Source organism: Haliaeetus albicilla, chromosome 9 (genome assembly GCF_947461875.1).
Source record: "Haliaeetus albicilla chromosome 9, bHalAlb1.1, whole genome shotgun sequence".
Lineage (NCBI taxonomy): Eukaryota > Metazoa > Chordata > Aves > Accipitriformes > Accipitridae > Haliaeetus > Haliaeetus albicilla.
This window is the reverse complement of record NC_091491.1, coordinates 1440142-1456289: the sequence shown is the minus strand read 5'-3', so window position 1 is coordinate 1456289 and position 16148 is coordinate 1440142. Positions and strand designations below refer to the sequence as shown.

Here is a 16148-nt window from a genome sequence, read left to right as displayed (position 1 = left end):
CACAGATGTTTCTGAAAGCAGCTCCCTTACAAGGTACCCATGGCTAGCTTACAAAGAAGGAATGGTTTTGAACCTAAAAGGAATAAACCCAAACCTCTGTCTCCCTTATTCCAGTGCAGCTACTCATCACAAAAAAGCTGAATTCACCACACACACTAAGCTATCTGCTCTACTTATTGTACCCAAAGATGCGGTCCAAAAATTATAAAACCCCAAAGAGACCAAAAGAATGCAAAGAAAAAATTACTGTAGTCTATCTCTGATATCCCATCTGTGCAACTTTTCCACAGCATACTCTTTTCACAGACCTTTACAGATTAACTCCTTAGGTACCAGACATGCATCAATTTATGACCATCTACGGAAAACTGATTCTAATTTTCATGATAAGCAATGGTGAATAAGCTACAGAGCAATGGGGGAGAAGGGGACAGAGGAATGACAGCTCAGAATTCCAATAAAGGAGGCAGTCTGGTGTAGTGTGTGAGGTGCCTGTAGGAAGATCAGAAGATTATGCTCCTGGCTGCTCCATGATGACCCTGAGAAAGTGGCCTCATCTCCCTGCTTCCCCTCCCAGCCACTGCTTGTCTTGTCTATTTAGACTGCAAACTCTTCAGGGCCAGAATTCCCACACCAAGCAGCTTGAACTGTGCCAATATTACTTGTAGTCACAAGGCAAATAACAACACATACATGAAATGAAGTAACAGCTGAAACTGTGCCAGTCACAGCAGCATTTCATGGCCAGGAATACACTATAGCAAGGGTGGCAAGGAGACACTGAGAGGGGCAAAGACCACTTAGAGTTTTAAAAAAATATTTACAGTATATGAAATTGCAAAGCCTAGTACTCAAGGTTTCATACACTCTTAACATTTCCTTGCAGAGCTTGGGTGTTTCTTTATTTGTATGGCAAGTTTTTTTAACCCTTCAACTTGTGTTGCTGTCATTTGGACCATCTTCACCTTCTGCTGAACTTTAGTGCTATTTGATCACTGCTTGGGAAGTCCATTAACCCAATATTTTGGCCTAAAGCTTTTCAAAGAGAAAAAGGATTTTTTTCACTCACTTTCCATAATAATTCAGTAAGCACTGAGCACACAACTGTCAGTGCTTTTGAAAATAGCTTTTTGTTAGAGTTGGACCTTTGTTACATTCTCTCACAAGTCAATAATCCATCCTTATTTACATTTTTTTCCTCTTAAGGAAGATGACCACTAAGGCCTGCACAAGCAGAGCACAAGGCACCTTCCTCTCACAGCCACATAAGAGCTCCCTAGAGTCCTAGCTCCCGTACCCTGCTGAGGACAGAGATGGGACCTGGCAGTGACAACTGCTGAAAGAAAGGCCAAATGGAAAGTCATATAGGGTAGACTGCAATTCTCTCGGCGTAGGTCTGTACCTACAGGGTAACCCTTCCATCAAGACTGCAGTTGGCAGATGCAGTTCCCAGTGATATCTGTAAGGGCTATACCCACCCAGCCTCTCAAAGGAAAGTTTCAAGCTGTTGCTGCTTCCCCAGGCCCCTGGAATCATTAGTCAGTTGATGCTAAGTTTTCCAGTGTGGCACTGTGGCAATAACGGCAGCTAATCTATTTTGGGACTCTGACAGCACTTTCTTCTCTAACTTCTGTGCTGCTCAACATTCTCTCCACTGCAATCCCTTTTTCTCTTCAACTTTCTTTGACCTCTCTTTCTTCCATTCTGCTTTTTCCCTTCACCTTCTCTTTTGCCTCCACAAACTCATGCTGAACTTTCTCCATCCCAAGGAGGCTACTCAAAACAAACAGGAGCTTGTGAATTATTAACAGTGTAGACTGTAAATAGTGTAATTTTTAATGCTAGCCAGACCACCAAGATACAGGCACTATTGCACATATCAGCTACTTTGGTCTTAGTGCGACTGGCCTTAATTGGTCCCTCACCTATCATTTGTCAGGAATGCTTTATAGAATGACAACTATGAAGAGGGGGGGGGACATAACTTGTGGGCCTGAAAAAGTACCATGGGCTTTTCTAGTACTTTGCTATGTATTTTACTGTGCTGATCTAACTTCCAGAGGTCTGTCTGTACAATCCAAATAACAACAACTAACAGAAACCAATAGCCTCGGTGGTCTCTGAACAGAGCAACTTTCTTGGGGTGTCTTGTGCAAGCTGAATGGGGAACAGCACAACAAGCAGAACTTGGACAGACACTATGATCTAAATTCACTGTTGATCTGTACTAGGATTCATACAGCAGAACTAACAGCCTTTTGGTGGTGGAAGCCTTCCAGCAGGAAGCCATAGCAATGGAAATGAAGCACAGCAAGCACACTGCTGAGAGTCTTGCAAGTAGCTAGAAGACAGGAAATGCATGAGGCAAACACCTAGGCTCATTTTACAAACCCCAGATAATATTACAAAGGGATACAAAGAGAAAACGGCACCCAAACCTATTTCTATAAAAGCAGCACAGTCCCTTATTTGGGATACGCACTAATTTCAGATGACTTTCCTAGTCCAGTCTAACGACTGACTGAGTCAAAAAGACTTCAGCAAAGCTGACTAAGAAACATACAATCACAAATCAGTTTAAAAAATCAGAGAAAGAAAAACAAACGAAATGGATATAACTAGATTCACCATGTCAGAATACAAGAATGTGAAATAAGCAGATCTTGGTGCTTCAGCAGCCTGGGGAAAAGCTCCGTAACTGGATCTTGGAAAGCATTTCCAAGCCAGGCACACAACAAAAGTCCTTTCATTTGTGAAAGCTTATTGCAGTAACTAAAGTCTTGATGGAGAAAGATGGCACTGAGTTTATTAGCTTCCCAGCTGAGCAGCACTGTGCAGACTTGGCAGCTGCATCCATAAAGGAAGATAATGGAAAACACATAAATCAGCCTTAAGTCATTCGTGCAGCCTTGCAGGCCCTTGCAGCATGTGACTGTGTGGGGTATGCAGCCTGGTGCCACCCTTGATTCCACAGCTATGCCTCACCAGTGAAGAACAGTAAAAATCATCTGAAAAATCATCCAGGGTGGTTCACTTACAAGGAAAATAAACATGCCAAGGGTGCTGCGAAAGGGAAGTGTGGGTTCTTTATCTCCTCAAGTTTTTACTGAATTTTAGAAAGATACGTTTTACCGAACAGAATGGGTGAGTTGGTAGCTTGCAGGCAGAACCCAGCTTTCCACCTCTCCTACTCTGGCTTCAGACACAAGACAACAGCCCTTCCAGCCAGGCATGAAAAGAGAAGGTGCTAACAATGTCTCCAGAACAGCCTGTGACACCAAACAATTTCTAATAAGCTTGCAAAAAACTGGGAATTTACATATCACAATTTGCCTTTGTGTCCATAACACAAAAAACGTGGACTGGGAAGTTCAAAGATTGGCATTTGGACTCCAGTGTTGTAAAGGCTGAACAACAGTGTAACTGCTGGAAATCCTCACTGTTTGAAGGTGCGTTAAATTAGATTAAATTATATTCCTCTGTTATACAAAGACCACACTAAATGAGCTAATCATCTCTTCTGGCCCTCAAATCTATTACATTAACGAGCAGAAAGCACACTGAAGAAGAAACACCAACTATTGGAGCAGTACTTACAGAAATACAGAGACTTAAAGAAATAATAAATTGCCAAATACTTTGCTGCTTTAAAAAAAAAAACAGCAAGAAAGCCAGCAATGTGGTAACACCCCTACCAAGCTGTGTAAGTCAACTATAATAGCCCCCCAAGGTAAGCAAACAGAACTCAACCTTATTCTGGCTGTATGTGAGGCTCAGACCCTCAGGAGAAATCTTACGAAGTGAGTCATCTCAACTATGAGATGGCCTGATTCAAACATTCACAATTTATGAGTAACTCCAAAGCAGTATTTCACAATATTCACTGGCTAAAAATCTACCTTGTTATAAGAAGTTGTTGAGGGATTAAGTGAAGATAGCTGCTTACGGCTTTTCCATCTGCGGGCAGCAAAGGATTGATAGAGCAGGAACAGGATTATGCTGCTAAGTACGGTTTCAAATTCGTGCTACCATGTGCTAAAAGTGTTTGTACAAACCAGCGTTAATCCATGCTAGTGTCCAGACCACCAAAAATACTCAAAACTTCTTCCTGGTCCGTTCTTTGACATTGTCTCACTACATGATTTAAAAAATGCTTTGCTGGCCTTGCTTACATAAGGGTAATTTCTGGGTGTTGCTACAGCTGAATAGCTAATCCATACAACTCTTTCAGTACATCTACCAGCTAGGCCACTACTTTGGAATGAAATCATAATTATCTGCAGTTAATTATCCTGCTATGTGCTTTTCTGAAGTCCAAAGAGAGAGCAAGGAAGAGTCACCTAGTCCAGAAGAGGGGCAGAAATTAGATATGCAAAAGGAGAAGGAAAGAGGAAAAGGGAGGGAAGGAGACGGGGGAGTACACAGGCATTAATACAAACTTGCACAGAGAATGAGGTGGCCTCAGGGTCTCTTTCTTCAAGTTGTTTATGGACAACTCCATTAACTTTAACAGTAAATTCAAAACTTTATCATAAACCAGGTCTTGCTGGATTTAGATGCTGAACTATACATGTTTAGAAAGAAATATCAAACGGTAGGAAACTCCCAAGAGTTTTCAAGCCCCTGGTTAGGGAAGATGAAATCAACTGCACACGTCACTGTCCTACACACATTCTGCAACAGAGTCATATAAGCTTTCACATATTTTTTGGTTTACGTGTTGCCTTATAGTCCCATGGTCAAACAGACATCAAGGATGTCACAACCTGGCTTAAAAGATAATCCAACTCACTGCGACAGGAATGTTAACTGCTGCTGGTTGGGCATTTAAGCAACATAAGAAGATTTCTTATCCCATTTGAGGACTCTCCAGTTTATCAACACAAACTCATCAGTACATCCACACAACAGCAGCTATAAAAAGCCTTTTGACTGCAATACTGGGGGAGTCACCACGGTTCTTCTCTGTACTCTGAACCCCCATGTTTTGAGGGAGCCCGGTCACTACAGATTTAGTCCCTTAGTAGAGTTAAAATGTGACACATCTTTTGGCATAGATGGGATTGGAAGACGTTGGTAAAATGGCCTGTGACTGTAAGACCCTGCCAGGATGGCACCGCAGCCCAGGTCTTGCTACTGCCTTGCCGTGTCCCGTTTTCCCCCAGACACAAAAGGAATGGGGTGTATTTTAAGCATGTCCCGGAGGCTATTCTACAGCAACGGCGGGGTTCCTATCAGACCGCGTGTTTTGAGCATTCCTGGGAACACAACGCTGGACTTTGCAGGACGGACGGAGCCAAGCTCCGTCGGGCAGGGAGAGAGAGCCAAAGCCATGCGGGAAGCCGGGAGGTGCCCGGCCAGCACGGGTGGAAAGGACGAGGCACCAGGGCCACGCTGCCGGGCGTCGGTAACCAGAGGGCTGCCAGGGCCGTGAGGAGGCGTCCGGCTGCCAAACGGGATGCCGAGACCAAGGAACAGAAATCGAATTAGGGGTGAAAGCGCGGAAGGGCAGGCTAGGAGGAAGGGCAGGGTGAGAAGACCGGCTCCCTTTGCCGGCCGCCCCCGCCTCGCCCGGAGGCCCCGTCAGCCCGCGGGAGGAGCGAGGGAGGGCGGCGTCCCCCGGCCGCCCACCCCCGGGCAGCGGGGCGAGGCCAGGCCGCCGCCTCCCCGCCCCGCGCTACACCCCGCGCCGCCGCCGCCATTTTGTCCCAGTCCCTGCGTCTCCGGCGAGCGGCGGTGGTTCTCGCTCCGTTGCAGGTTCCCGAGCCGGTGCGAAGGGCGGCCCCGTAGATGGCCAGCTTTCCCCTGAGTGTTAACGAGAAGCTCATCGGTGAGGGGCGGCCGCTGCGGGGCGCGGGTGGGGTTAAACGCCGTCCGTGACCGGGGCTGGTTCCGCGTTCGGCCTTTCGGCGTGGCGGAGGTGGCTGCGGGAGACACCGGCTGTGCGGACGGGGGGCGGCCGGGGCCGGGGCCGGGCACACGGCCGCACCGCTGAGCAGGAGGCGAGAGAAAACCGCCTCGGTGCCGCTGGGTTTTTATAGATCGGGATGGCTGTCGGTCACACAGCCCGTTTTAAAGTAACCGGAATGCATTATTCAAAGAGGCATCCTTCGGCTGAAGCCGCTTGCTTCCGTTAATGGGCAGAGTCTTGTTAAATAGCATCTAGGCGACATTGTTCCTTTCACAGCCCTTTCTTCCCAGATGGAAAAAAGTAAGCGGGTGCTGCCCGGCTGAGAGCGCAAGGTCCCCGGGGCCGTTCCGCTCCGCCCCGGCCCGGCCCGGCCCGCTCACCACCCTCGCCTGACAGCGGGGCCGGTGCCCCGGACAGAATTAGTCCTGTCACATCCGCGTTCTGACAGTCGGGGCGGTGGACGGCGTCGGGAAGGTCTCTCTGCAGCCCTGGACCTGCACCGCAGCCTGGGCTGCAGCAAGGAAGCGGGGTACACGCGGTTACATTGTAAAGCGGGGCAAAAGTCAGCTAATCTGGTGGCACAGTGCTAACTTGTTTCCTGTGGTTGTTGGCTAACTTAATTTTTCTGAAGGAAGGGAAGATATTACAGTGTGCAAGTGTACTCACATTTTTTTCTTTAAAGGTAAAACAAACAAAGTCATTACTGGGCATCTTATTTGCTAAACAGTGAAGTATTAGGTCAAGTTGGAGCATAGCTCTGCTGTCTCTAGAGCTATAGTTACAATAACTGAAGTAATAGCTGGTTTCAGTAAATTTTTCATTTGAATTCCGATTCTGATATCAAGATGTTATGTTGCTTACATAACGACCAGGGCATTTTAACACTAAGCTGTTTCTCTTTAGTGACTCTTTCGCAGCTGAGGCTTAGTCTTTTCACCGGTTATACAGTGACAATAAGACCCCTTCCCCAATTACTTTAAATGTCATGAAATAAAACCAAAACAATTAACGTATTGCCTGGTTCCCTTCTAACCTTTTAAAATATGCTGGCTTTTTAAAAAAAAAAAAGGAATTTCCTCTTTGTTTTCTTTTTAGCACGATCACGCACTGTGGGAGAACTCTTAGCCCCAACTTCTCCTTTTGACAAGAAGTGTGGACGTGAAAACTGGACTGTTGCATTTGCTCCCGATGGATCATACTTTGCTTGGTCACAAGGACATCGCATAGTGAAGCTCGTCCCCTGGTCTCAGTGCCTTAATAACTTGTAAGACAAACCATATGGCTTTTAATTCATCCGAAAAACTTAAGAATTTCAAAATAGGAGATAGCTTTTAATAGATTAAACCACATCTATTGGGCTTTTTAGGCTTTGACATCTTTGGGAAAAACTAATTCTTTAAAGTAACAGCTGCTGTTTTATCTCTCCCTCTGTGGTCAGCAAGAGAAACAACTGTATTACAACCTCACAAAGGCTATGGAGGAGTGATTTATTAATTGATTCAGATGCTCTAAAATAAGAGGAAGTTAGAATGAAAAGGAAATTTAAAGACTCGGGCAGATCTGGACTTTTAAATTTCCTATTAGAAAGCTATTTCGTTTTACCTTTTAGGAATTTACTCATTCTTATTAGAGTGCAAGTTAAGTTCCAAAAGGCACATTTTATTTTCACTTGCAGGTTGCATTTTAATGAAGTTAGTAACCAGCAGTTGCATTTTTGTAGCAGGTTACATTTCCCCTCCTAGCAAATCCTGCTTCTCTTTTTTTTTTTTTTCCCCTCTTTCTGGTGGTCGGTTAATTGGTTCTCAGTATCTCTTCCCAGTATTTAACACATATAAGTGAATTACAGGGAACTTCTTGCTCATTTAGCAGAAAGCCTTAGAAATTTTTGTAACTAATTTTTCTGTAAGTGCTTTAAAAAATGTTGGTTTTCACAGTGGGTTAAGTTAATATGTTGCTCTCCACAGAGGTCAAAATGTGTACAAAAGTATTAGTATTATTTTGTGTTCTATACAATATAGTAGTTCTATTTATTTTTCAAGACACTTTATGCTATTTTTTTGTCTTTTTTGTTTGTTTTGCAGCTTGTTGCACGGCACAAAGAATGTTGCAAATTCTATCAGTACAAGACTTCCGAGGCAGAATAGTGACAGTGGTCAGAAAAATAAACCTTGTGAACATATAATAGACTGTGGTGATATCGTCTGGAGTCTTGCTTTTGGGTCTTCAGTGCCTGAGAAGCAAAGCCGCTGTGTCAATATAGAATGGCACCGTTTCAAATTTGGGCAAGACCAGCTTCTGCTTGCAACAGGCTTGAACAATGGGCGCATCAAGATATGGGATGTATATACAGGTAGAGTATGTGAGAGGAAGTTGGCACTTCATTGTCACTTTATGCAGTAGTAACATTATTAATACGCAGAATGAATTGCTTACAGAATTTTAATTAGGAACTGAACCTTGAATACAAATTAAGTAATCTAAAACAAGCATGAACTCCTGCAGCCAGAAATATTCAAATACTGCTAGATGAAGGAACAGGCTTGGGTCATGCTTTGAGATGTAAGTGATGGAAGATGAAGCCTTGTTGCTGCGAAATGGTTAAGCATGTGATTGACTTTGTGTATATTGGTTGTTTACTCTAAAATCTTCTGCTGGATTGTAGTTTTAATATACTTTCAAACAAAGGAAACTTTCAAAACATGAAGTTGCTCTCTGTTCTTGAGTATGGGGAAGGATTATGTTGATGAGGACCTCTTTTTTTTTTAGAAGTATGTAATTGTTCAAATGATAAGAGTCTGAAATTAGGGAATCTCAGTTTAGCTGATAGCACAGCTGCTAGGTTGGGAGAGAACTTCTCAGCTTTAAAAAAATGAAACTAACGACTTGAGTAATTGTTGTTATCTTGTAAATTTAAGCTTAGAACAGATGCCTATCAAAAGACAAGTCTTGCCTTATTTCGGAGGCATATGGTTTTAGTGTATGGATTTACTAGCTTTTCAGGAAATTGCCTCTCGATACAGAAGAGTCTAAAAGGATACACATGCTTCTTACTGTAGGGACCGTTTCTACAAAGAAAATCTGGCTTTACATGCTGTAATTTTGTATTCTGTATTTGTATCCATAAAGCATTTGATCTGAATAAAAGTACAGTCCTTCATTTTAAATTGTGGTGTTTTCATGTAACAGGAAAACTCCTCCTTAACCTGATGGACCATACAGAAGTTGTTAGAGATTTAACCTTTGCCCCAGATGGCAGCCTGATTTTAGTGTCTGCGTCCAGAGACAAAACACTGAGAGTGTGGGACCTGAAAGATGATGGTATGCATTTTAAGTTCATCTGCTGTAATACATAGGAGAAGTATCCACATACTCTCCTCTTGTATTTCTATAAAATCAGTTAGGTCAGGATTTCTTAAAAAAAACCCCATTTGTTCTACTAGTCATTCACTCTGTATGCTCTCTTGAAATTCTTTATCTATACATACCCTAAAGGTATAAGCTGGTATTGGGTTAAGTTAAACGAGTGCATGAAGTGACCTTTTTGAATAGGCACGTAGGATTTAGAGGCTGCATGCCAGAATTTTTATTTCTGTGTAGAATGACTCTGCAAATGTTTGGAAAAAATAGTATAAAACTTTGTAAAGGAAGAACTAATTTGGAAAAGCTTTTACATTTGAATTTGTAACATTTAATCAATTCTTACAGGAATGGTTTTTTTGTTTTTGTTTTTTAGGAAATATGATGAAAGTGTTGAGAGGACATCAGAACTGGGTATACGGTTGTGCATTCTCTCCAGACTCTTCTATTCTCTGTTCTGTTGGAGCTAGTAAAGCAGTATGTGTCAGAGTTTCTTGTTCATTCAATCTACTGAATTGTGTGCATAATCATTTTAAATCTAAGTAACATTAAGCTTGTGCTCGGTGTCATGAACTTCTAATGTTTTATGATGATGTAAAAGTGCATGAAATTAAACTAGCAAATGGTGCTTTGAGACACTGATTTATGAATTGAACTTGCACTGCTTTTAGTTGAAGAAACTGTAAGCATTCTTTGAGAAATAGTTCTACGCATCTGCACGTGTTCATAGTACAAAACCAAAGAAGACTAAAGCTTCCAGTCTTAAAAGATACTTAGATTAATGCATAAAACTATTTTGTTATTGATTTTTATCCTTTCTATTTCCTGCTCAATGAAAAGGACTTTTCAAAGTCTGAGCCAGTCATGGTATCTCCCGCTGAACAAAAATGTTTCTACATGTTTTCCAATACAAATGGCACTCGTGTCTAAAAGATCTAGAACGAAGAACAGCATACTGGTTTCGTTTTCATCCGTGTTCTAATGCCCTGCTAGAGAACTGAAAGCAGTGCAGGTAAAGCACGTATGCCATAAGCTGCTTTTCTTGGCACTGAAGAATTAGGATAAAACAGAAAGGGGAATTCAGTCTAGTTACAGGGGCTTTGTAGGTAGTTTAATGAAGCCTAGTGATGCTGAGTAAAAAGCACAATTCAGTCATTGGATACCACTTTATATGGATGACTGTTCAAATGCATTTTATACTTCAAATTACCAGTGCAGATTTGATAGAGAATAGTTGAGGTCTGGGTTTTGTTTTTTCTTTAAATAGAGCAGATGAGGATGTATACATTGATATCTTTAGGCTGTGTGTTTTCCATAAGCTTCTTGCTTTCCCTGTCACAGGTGGTGGCAGCAATATTGGTGTGATTGAGGTTAAGCTGGCACCACTCACAGGAGCACAATGGTGTTAGCTGGGCAGAAAGAGTGGCATCTCTGGCTACCAGGCTGGGGGCGAACTTTACCATAGGACGAAGTAACCTTGCATTCGACTGCAAGGTGTACTGTACGTACGCAGGTGCTGGTTGATGTCCACTTTCTGCTTTCTTTCTTTCTTTTTTTTTTTTTAATAATTTTCACAGCAGTGAAACACACTGACTCCTAAAACTTAGTTTCCAGTTTTATGGAATATTGGGGTCTCCTTGGAGAAATTGGTCAACATGTTTATAACTGATTGTAAACTGGTCGAGTTTTAGGAAGTATGTGAGGCGCTAAGGCTATGTTTGCTTTGGTCAAACATAAATTTATCCAAGATGCCAGTATTTAATCTGTGCAGTAAAACTGAGTCGGGAAAAATCAAGGACCCTAATGAGCTTTTTTAGGGACATAACATCTTATGCTAAAGACTTACATTTTCTATAAAATTATGCTTCAGTACATAGATTGTTCCTATTAAATAATTCTGCACAGTCTTTATTTTGATTATATATAATGTACAACTGCACGTAAAATCCCAGAATACTATCATCTCTTATCAATTTTTATAATACAATATGCAATTAGCCGCGTAAATTGTAATATTAATGTTGTTTTTTACTGTTGACTTGATTTAAAAATGCATAAATTCTTTCTAATAATGTGGTTAGACTTCCCTATTGTTTTGCCAAAGACATAACTTTTGGCTGTGAAAATTCTTTTTGCTTGCAGTATCTGTTTCTCTTCCTAGGCTGACGTTGGTGATCCAAGCCAATTGTAAACAAGTGATCTTAAAGGGATGCCACTGGAGTAACAATATGTTAACCTTACATTTTCTGTCTGTATATTTCTTAAAATTTTGGTAGTTACTGAAAAGAGGGGACTGTAGAGTTTAACCCTATTTATTTCTGCATATTTTAATAAAATAGTTTTGTAATACATGAATTTCAGTAAGCTACATGGTTAAATTGTGTTGCCTTTATCTTATATTTTGGCTTATTTTGTTAATAACATTTAACAAACTTGAGTTAGAACTTGCATGTCTGCTTTAATTATTTTTAAAAAACTTGATTTTAATCTGAGTATGACACTGAGCATATTTCTTAATTGTAGTAATTCATAATGCCTGATTTTAATATAATCCTAAATAAGACTAGCAGCTATACTTAAAAAAAAAAAAAAGTAAATGCTTCATTGCATCTCTGAGCAGAGCTATAACATTAGTTTATTTAATTGCAGGTTTTTCTCTGGGATATGGATAAATACTCCATGATACGGAAACTTGAAGGACATCACAATGATGTTGTAGCTTGTGAGTTTTCTCCTGATGGAGCTTTACTGGCTACTGCATCTTATGATACTCGAGTCTATGTCTGGGATCCACATATTGGAGTTATTCTTATGGAATTTGGGTAAGTAGTCAAATCTGGAAACTTTCTCCTAGAGTGAAGATGACTGGGTTAATTAATGGGTTTGTGTAATTAACTCCTAATTAGACTTGGGAAAAATCTTAGCAGTGGCTGATGGAAATCCTGAAGTGGCAGAGCAGTGGAGATTATTCTTCTATCTGACAGAGAATTAAAGCACTGATATTGTAATGTGCACTAATTGAAGCATCTTCAGCAAAGCTGAAGTGTTCACTACTACAAAAGATACAGTAATTCAATCTCCACTCCTGATTTCATAGTTAAATATTCAATCCATTTTTAATTCCTCAGCTTTGCTAGTCATAGCTGAAGGAAACACTTCCATAGTTCTTAAACATTATACCTTTAGCAACGTGTCTTTCTATCTCCAGGCATCTGTTTCCCCCTCCTACTCCAATATTTGCTGGAGGTGCAAATGACCGATGGGTCAGATCAGTATCTTTTAGTCACGATGGACTACATATCGCAAGCCTTGCTGATGATAAGTAAGTATGAGGAAAGGTTTGTTAGCCTCCTCTAATTCTTCCCATATGACATGAACTTTTAAATACTAAGTCAGCTTTTTTTTTTTTTTTTTAACTGAGAAATGACTTCTAATGGTCTTGGTAAAAGTAGACGAGTTGTCTGGTATAGGTTAATGTTCATTCTGAATGTAGAAATAATTAGTTGTGTACAGAGTGAATGATTTGAAGAACTTAAGTGTGTAACAGCTGAAAACAGAAGAGGGGTTGTAAAGAGTGTAAAATGTAAATGGAGTTAATAATGCAGGTAAGTCTTTTGTATAGTAGTAGATTCCACAGTAAAAAGAAAAGTATTCTGTGATCTCGTATTCAACTTCTGCTAACACTGCAAATAATATTTTGAAGAACTGTATTTTAAGAATATGAAGAATGCTTTCTCAAGATGACAGCAAGGGTATTAAACTATCTACAGGAGGGTTTTTGTTTTTTTAATTAAGACAAGCATTGTTGGGATTTCCTAGCACATATGACACTTAAGGGAGAGATTGTCTAAATCTATAGTTCAGGTTATTGCTTTCTGCAATTGAAGGCAATCTTTTATTTTAATTGGCAGAGTTAAAACGGCTGAAGAAGTACAGATCAATGTATATATCAGGATTGAAGAAGTCATAGCATTTCAGGCCAAATCTGCAACACCTTGTATGCATATTAAAATCTTTATAAAAATTCCCTGAGCTCCACTTCAGACTAGTTTCTTGTGCAGCATCAGAGAAAATATCAGTCAGAATTAAATGTCTACTCTGATAACTTACTACTTTGTTCTTCCCTTTTCAGAATGGTAAGATTCTGGAGAATTGATGAAGAATACCCTGTACAAGTTGCAGCTCTGAACAATGGGCTCTGCTGTACTTTTTCTACTGATGGCAGTGTTCTAGCTGCAGGGCAAGTATATATTTTTTTTTTCTTCCTAAAATATTAAGGTAACACAAAAGGTTGAAAACAGTGGCTAAGTTTTCTAAAAATCTTCAGTTGTGACTTGCAACTTGATGCTTCTGACTTGGTTTTACTTCTGGTACTATTTGTTTAAACATGCCTGGAATAGCAGTAAAATCAAGAAGCTGATAAACTCATTTCTTATCTTTGAGAATAAATAAAGGACAGACCCACAAACATGCAGATTGGAAAAAGACCATTAGATAATCAAGGGCAGTTATTCTGTTTCAGGTGGTACCTTCAATAGCTGTTGGAAGATCTGCTCAGGTCTGTCACATAGATAATCAGCAAGTTGCTTATTGTGCTGCTATAGCTTAAAAGAATAACCGGCATCTAGTGTAAATGAGTCTGGAACAGCTAGAACTAAGCAACAGGAAGTCCAGAGCATGTTCCCCCTAACTAGCAATGTATGTGAGAATTTGTACTAAGTTGAAATCATTCAGGTGGGATAATTCTGGTGGGGTTTTTTGTTCTCTTTTTTTGTGCAGGACACAGGATGGCAGCGTGTACTTCTGGGCAACGCCAAGACAAGTTTCCAGTCTCCAACATTTGTGTCGCATGGCAATTCGAAGAGTGATGCCCACCAGCCAAGTCAAGAACTTGCCTATCCCATCAAAAGTGGTGGAGTTCCTTTGTTACCAGATTTGAATTTAAAAAAAAAAAAAAAAAAAGCAGGTGGTCCAGCTGCTGAAACTGGCTAAACACTTTACAGAATCCTCAAACTTTACAGCCTTTAAGCTTAAAACTCTACAGGTTTTCAAGAGCTATTTAAAGTGATAACCTAAATACTATTTTGTCAAAATGCCTGACAGTAAATTTTTAATATTTATGGAAAACACAGTAGAAGTATTCCTCGTGTTCTCAATTTTCTAAAATATAACTGTGAAAACATGTACATATATAGACATAAGCTGCTACATGTTATCAATGTACCTTTAAAAATTGCTTTTATGATTTTTAATGTGTATCATGTATATATTGCTTTGGTAGAGCCATCAGATGCATCTGTGCTGTAAAGTGGAAGGATAGCTATTATTCTGGGACACTGAGTTAGAAAAAATATTGACTTAAGGAAGCTTAACTGCTCTGTATGTATGTATGTTGGTTGGAGTTCAGGAAACTGATCCACAGATAAGAATTCATGCTAGTTTATTTCATGAAGAGGTACAGCTTGGCTTTTTAGAGCAATGTGTGGTGAAGGGAAGTAGGTTAAGGTAAGGGTTGGAATATATCTAATGTAAACCCAGGAATGTTGCCTGTGCATCAGCTAAAGAAGGCCTTAAGTTCCATAGCAGCAAACCAGGTTAAATTCCAGTATTGGGCAGTGTTAAAGAAATATTTCCTTACATTTCTAAAAATCTAACTACTGTATTATTGCCTGATACTTTGTCTGTAATGAGAGAAGTTTACAGACTCGGTTTATTATTCTTTAACCCTATAATATCTCTTCAGGGGTGATTATTGGTTAATGGCCAAAGATAAGCAAAATACTTGGTTTTGCCTTCTGTTATTTATCTGTACCTGCAGATATAAAGAATGTATGCATTGCATAAAATGCCTGATTATATATATTTTTTTGTTGAATTTTTTTATTAAAAACTTGTATAAAAGTTTCCTGATATCACATCTGGTGACTGATTTATCCACACTACCTGCATGCAACAGTTCTGGTGGGAATCCAGTACTGCAGGACTGTAGTTTTACTTTTCAGGACCACAGTATGCTAATCTTGGTGAAACTTGCTGTGGGGAACTACAGCAAGAATCTTCAAACCTTTTATATGGTGAAGGTCAAAAGCGTGTGTGATTTAAGTGTTCCCCTGCTCTTGCATGGTGCAGAGTGTAGGAAATGGAGTTTTCACTGCAACATATCCATGGTGGCCACAGGCTATAAAACTGCATGAACTGAACGTGGCTCTTTGCTCCCTCACTCTTCGAGTGTACTGTTTTGGTAAGCCCCTTCTTTATCATACCAAGTATTACATAATTCACATGACGTAACAGAAATTTTGCAACTCACAAGCAGGAGACCCAAATTCTTTTCCTCACAGGGCCAGTGGCTTGTTACAAATAACTGTGCTATAGAATTGCCAACTACCCCAGTTCCTGGGTGGGTGACAGGTATGAGAGGGGCTGCAGATCCTCTCAGAGCACAGAAGCTTTTGCTTAGGGATGAGAAGTAACTCCTGTAACTGAAGCAGCCAGCACCTCGTGAGGGGCTGACTTCATCCTCATGATGATGGGTGGGAGCCAGAGGAACAGGAATTGTCACATCTGGGCAGAAGCACAGTTCACCCCTCCCTCACTCTGACAAATGGCAGAACAGCTTCTGTGCTCCTCCCATCCCGGTAGTACCTGCCTAGAAAGAGCAGACCCTTGCAGCAGCTCCAGCACTAGTGGAGTGGTGAAGAACTCTGAGGAAGAGGGGTGAAACTGGGAAAGAGAGGACTCACGAGAACTGTTATTAATGAATTTACTGCCTATGGGCTACTGGCAAAAGCTCTCCAGAACTAGCAGACTCGAGTCATCCCATCAAACAAGCTGGCAAGGGTGCTATGCAGAGTAGGCATCCTTTTGATGATGCCATGTT

At 40.8% G+C, this 16148-nt stretch overlaps 1 protein-coding gene across 1 annotated transcript; it reads left to right on the top strand.

Moving 5' to 3' along the window:
- Positions 1-5655: 5655 nt before the first annotated feature.
- Positions 5656-15178, top strand: WSB1 (WD repeat and SOCS box containing 1). Its single transcript, XM_069790867.1, has 9 exons — positions 5656-5830; positions 7007-7175; positions 7993-8261; positions 9098-9229; positions 9645-9745; positions 11918-12090; positions 12477-12590; positions 13401-13508; positions 14048-15178. The coding sequence occupies exons 1-9, from the start codon at positions 5791-5793 to the stop codon at positions 14205-14207; spliced, it is 1266 nt and encodes a 421-aa protein (XP_069646968.1). The 5' UTR covers positions 5656-5790; the 3' UTR covers positions 14208-15178.
- The last annotated feature ends 970 nt before the right edge of the window (positions 15179-16148 follow it).

Bases quoted from the DNA above. Each gene is read 5' to 3' on its own strand.
- WSB1 (XM_069790867.1), top strand. From the start codon at position 5,791: ATGGCCAGCTTTCCCCTGAGTGTTAACGAGAAGCTCATCG. The intron at 12,591-13,400 runs GTAAGTATGAGG...TTCCCTTTTCAG, and splicing joins GCAAGCCTTGCTGATGATAA to AATGGTAAGATTCTGGAGAA. The intron at 13,509-14,047 runs GCAAGTATATAT...TTTTTTGTGCAG, and splicing joins GGCAGTGTTCTAGCTGCAGG to GACACAGGATGGCAGCGTGT.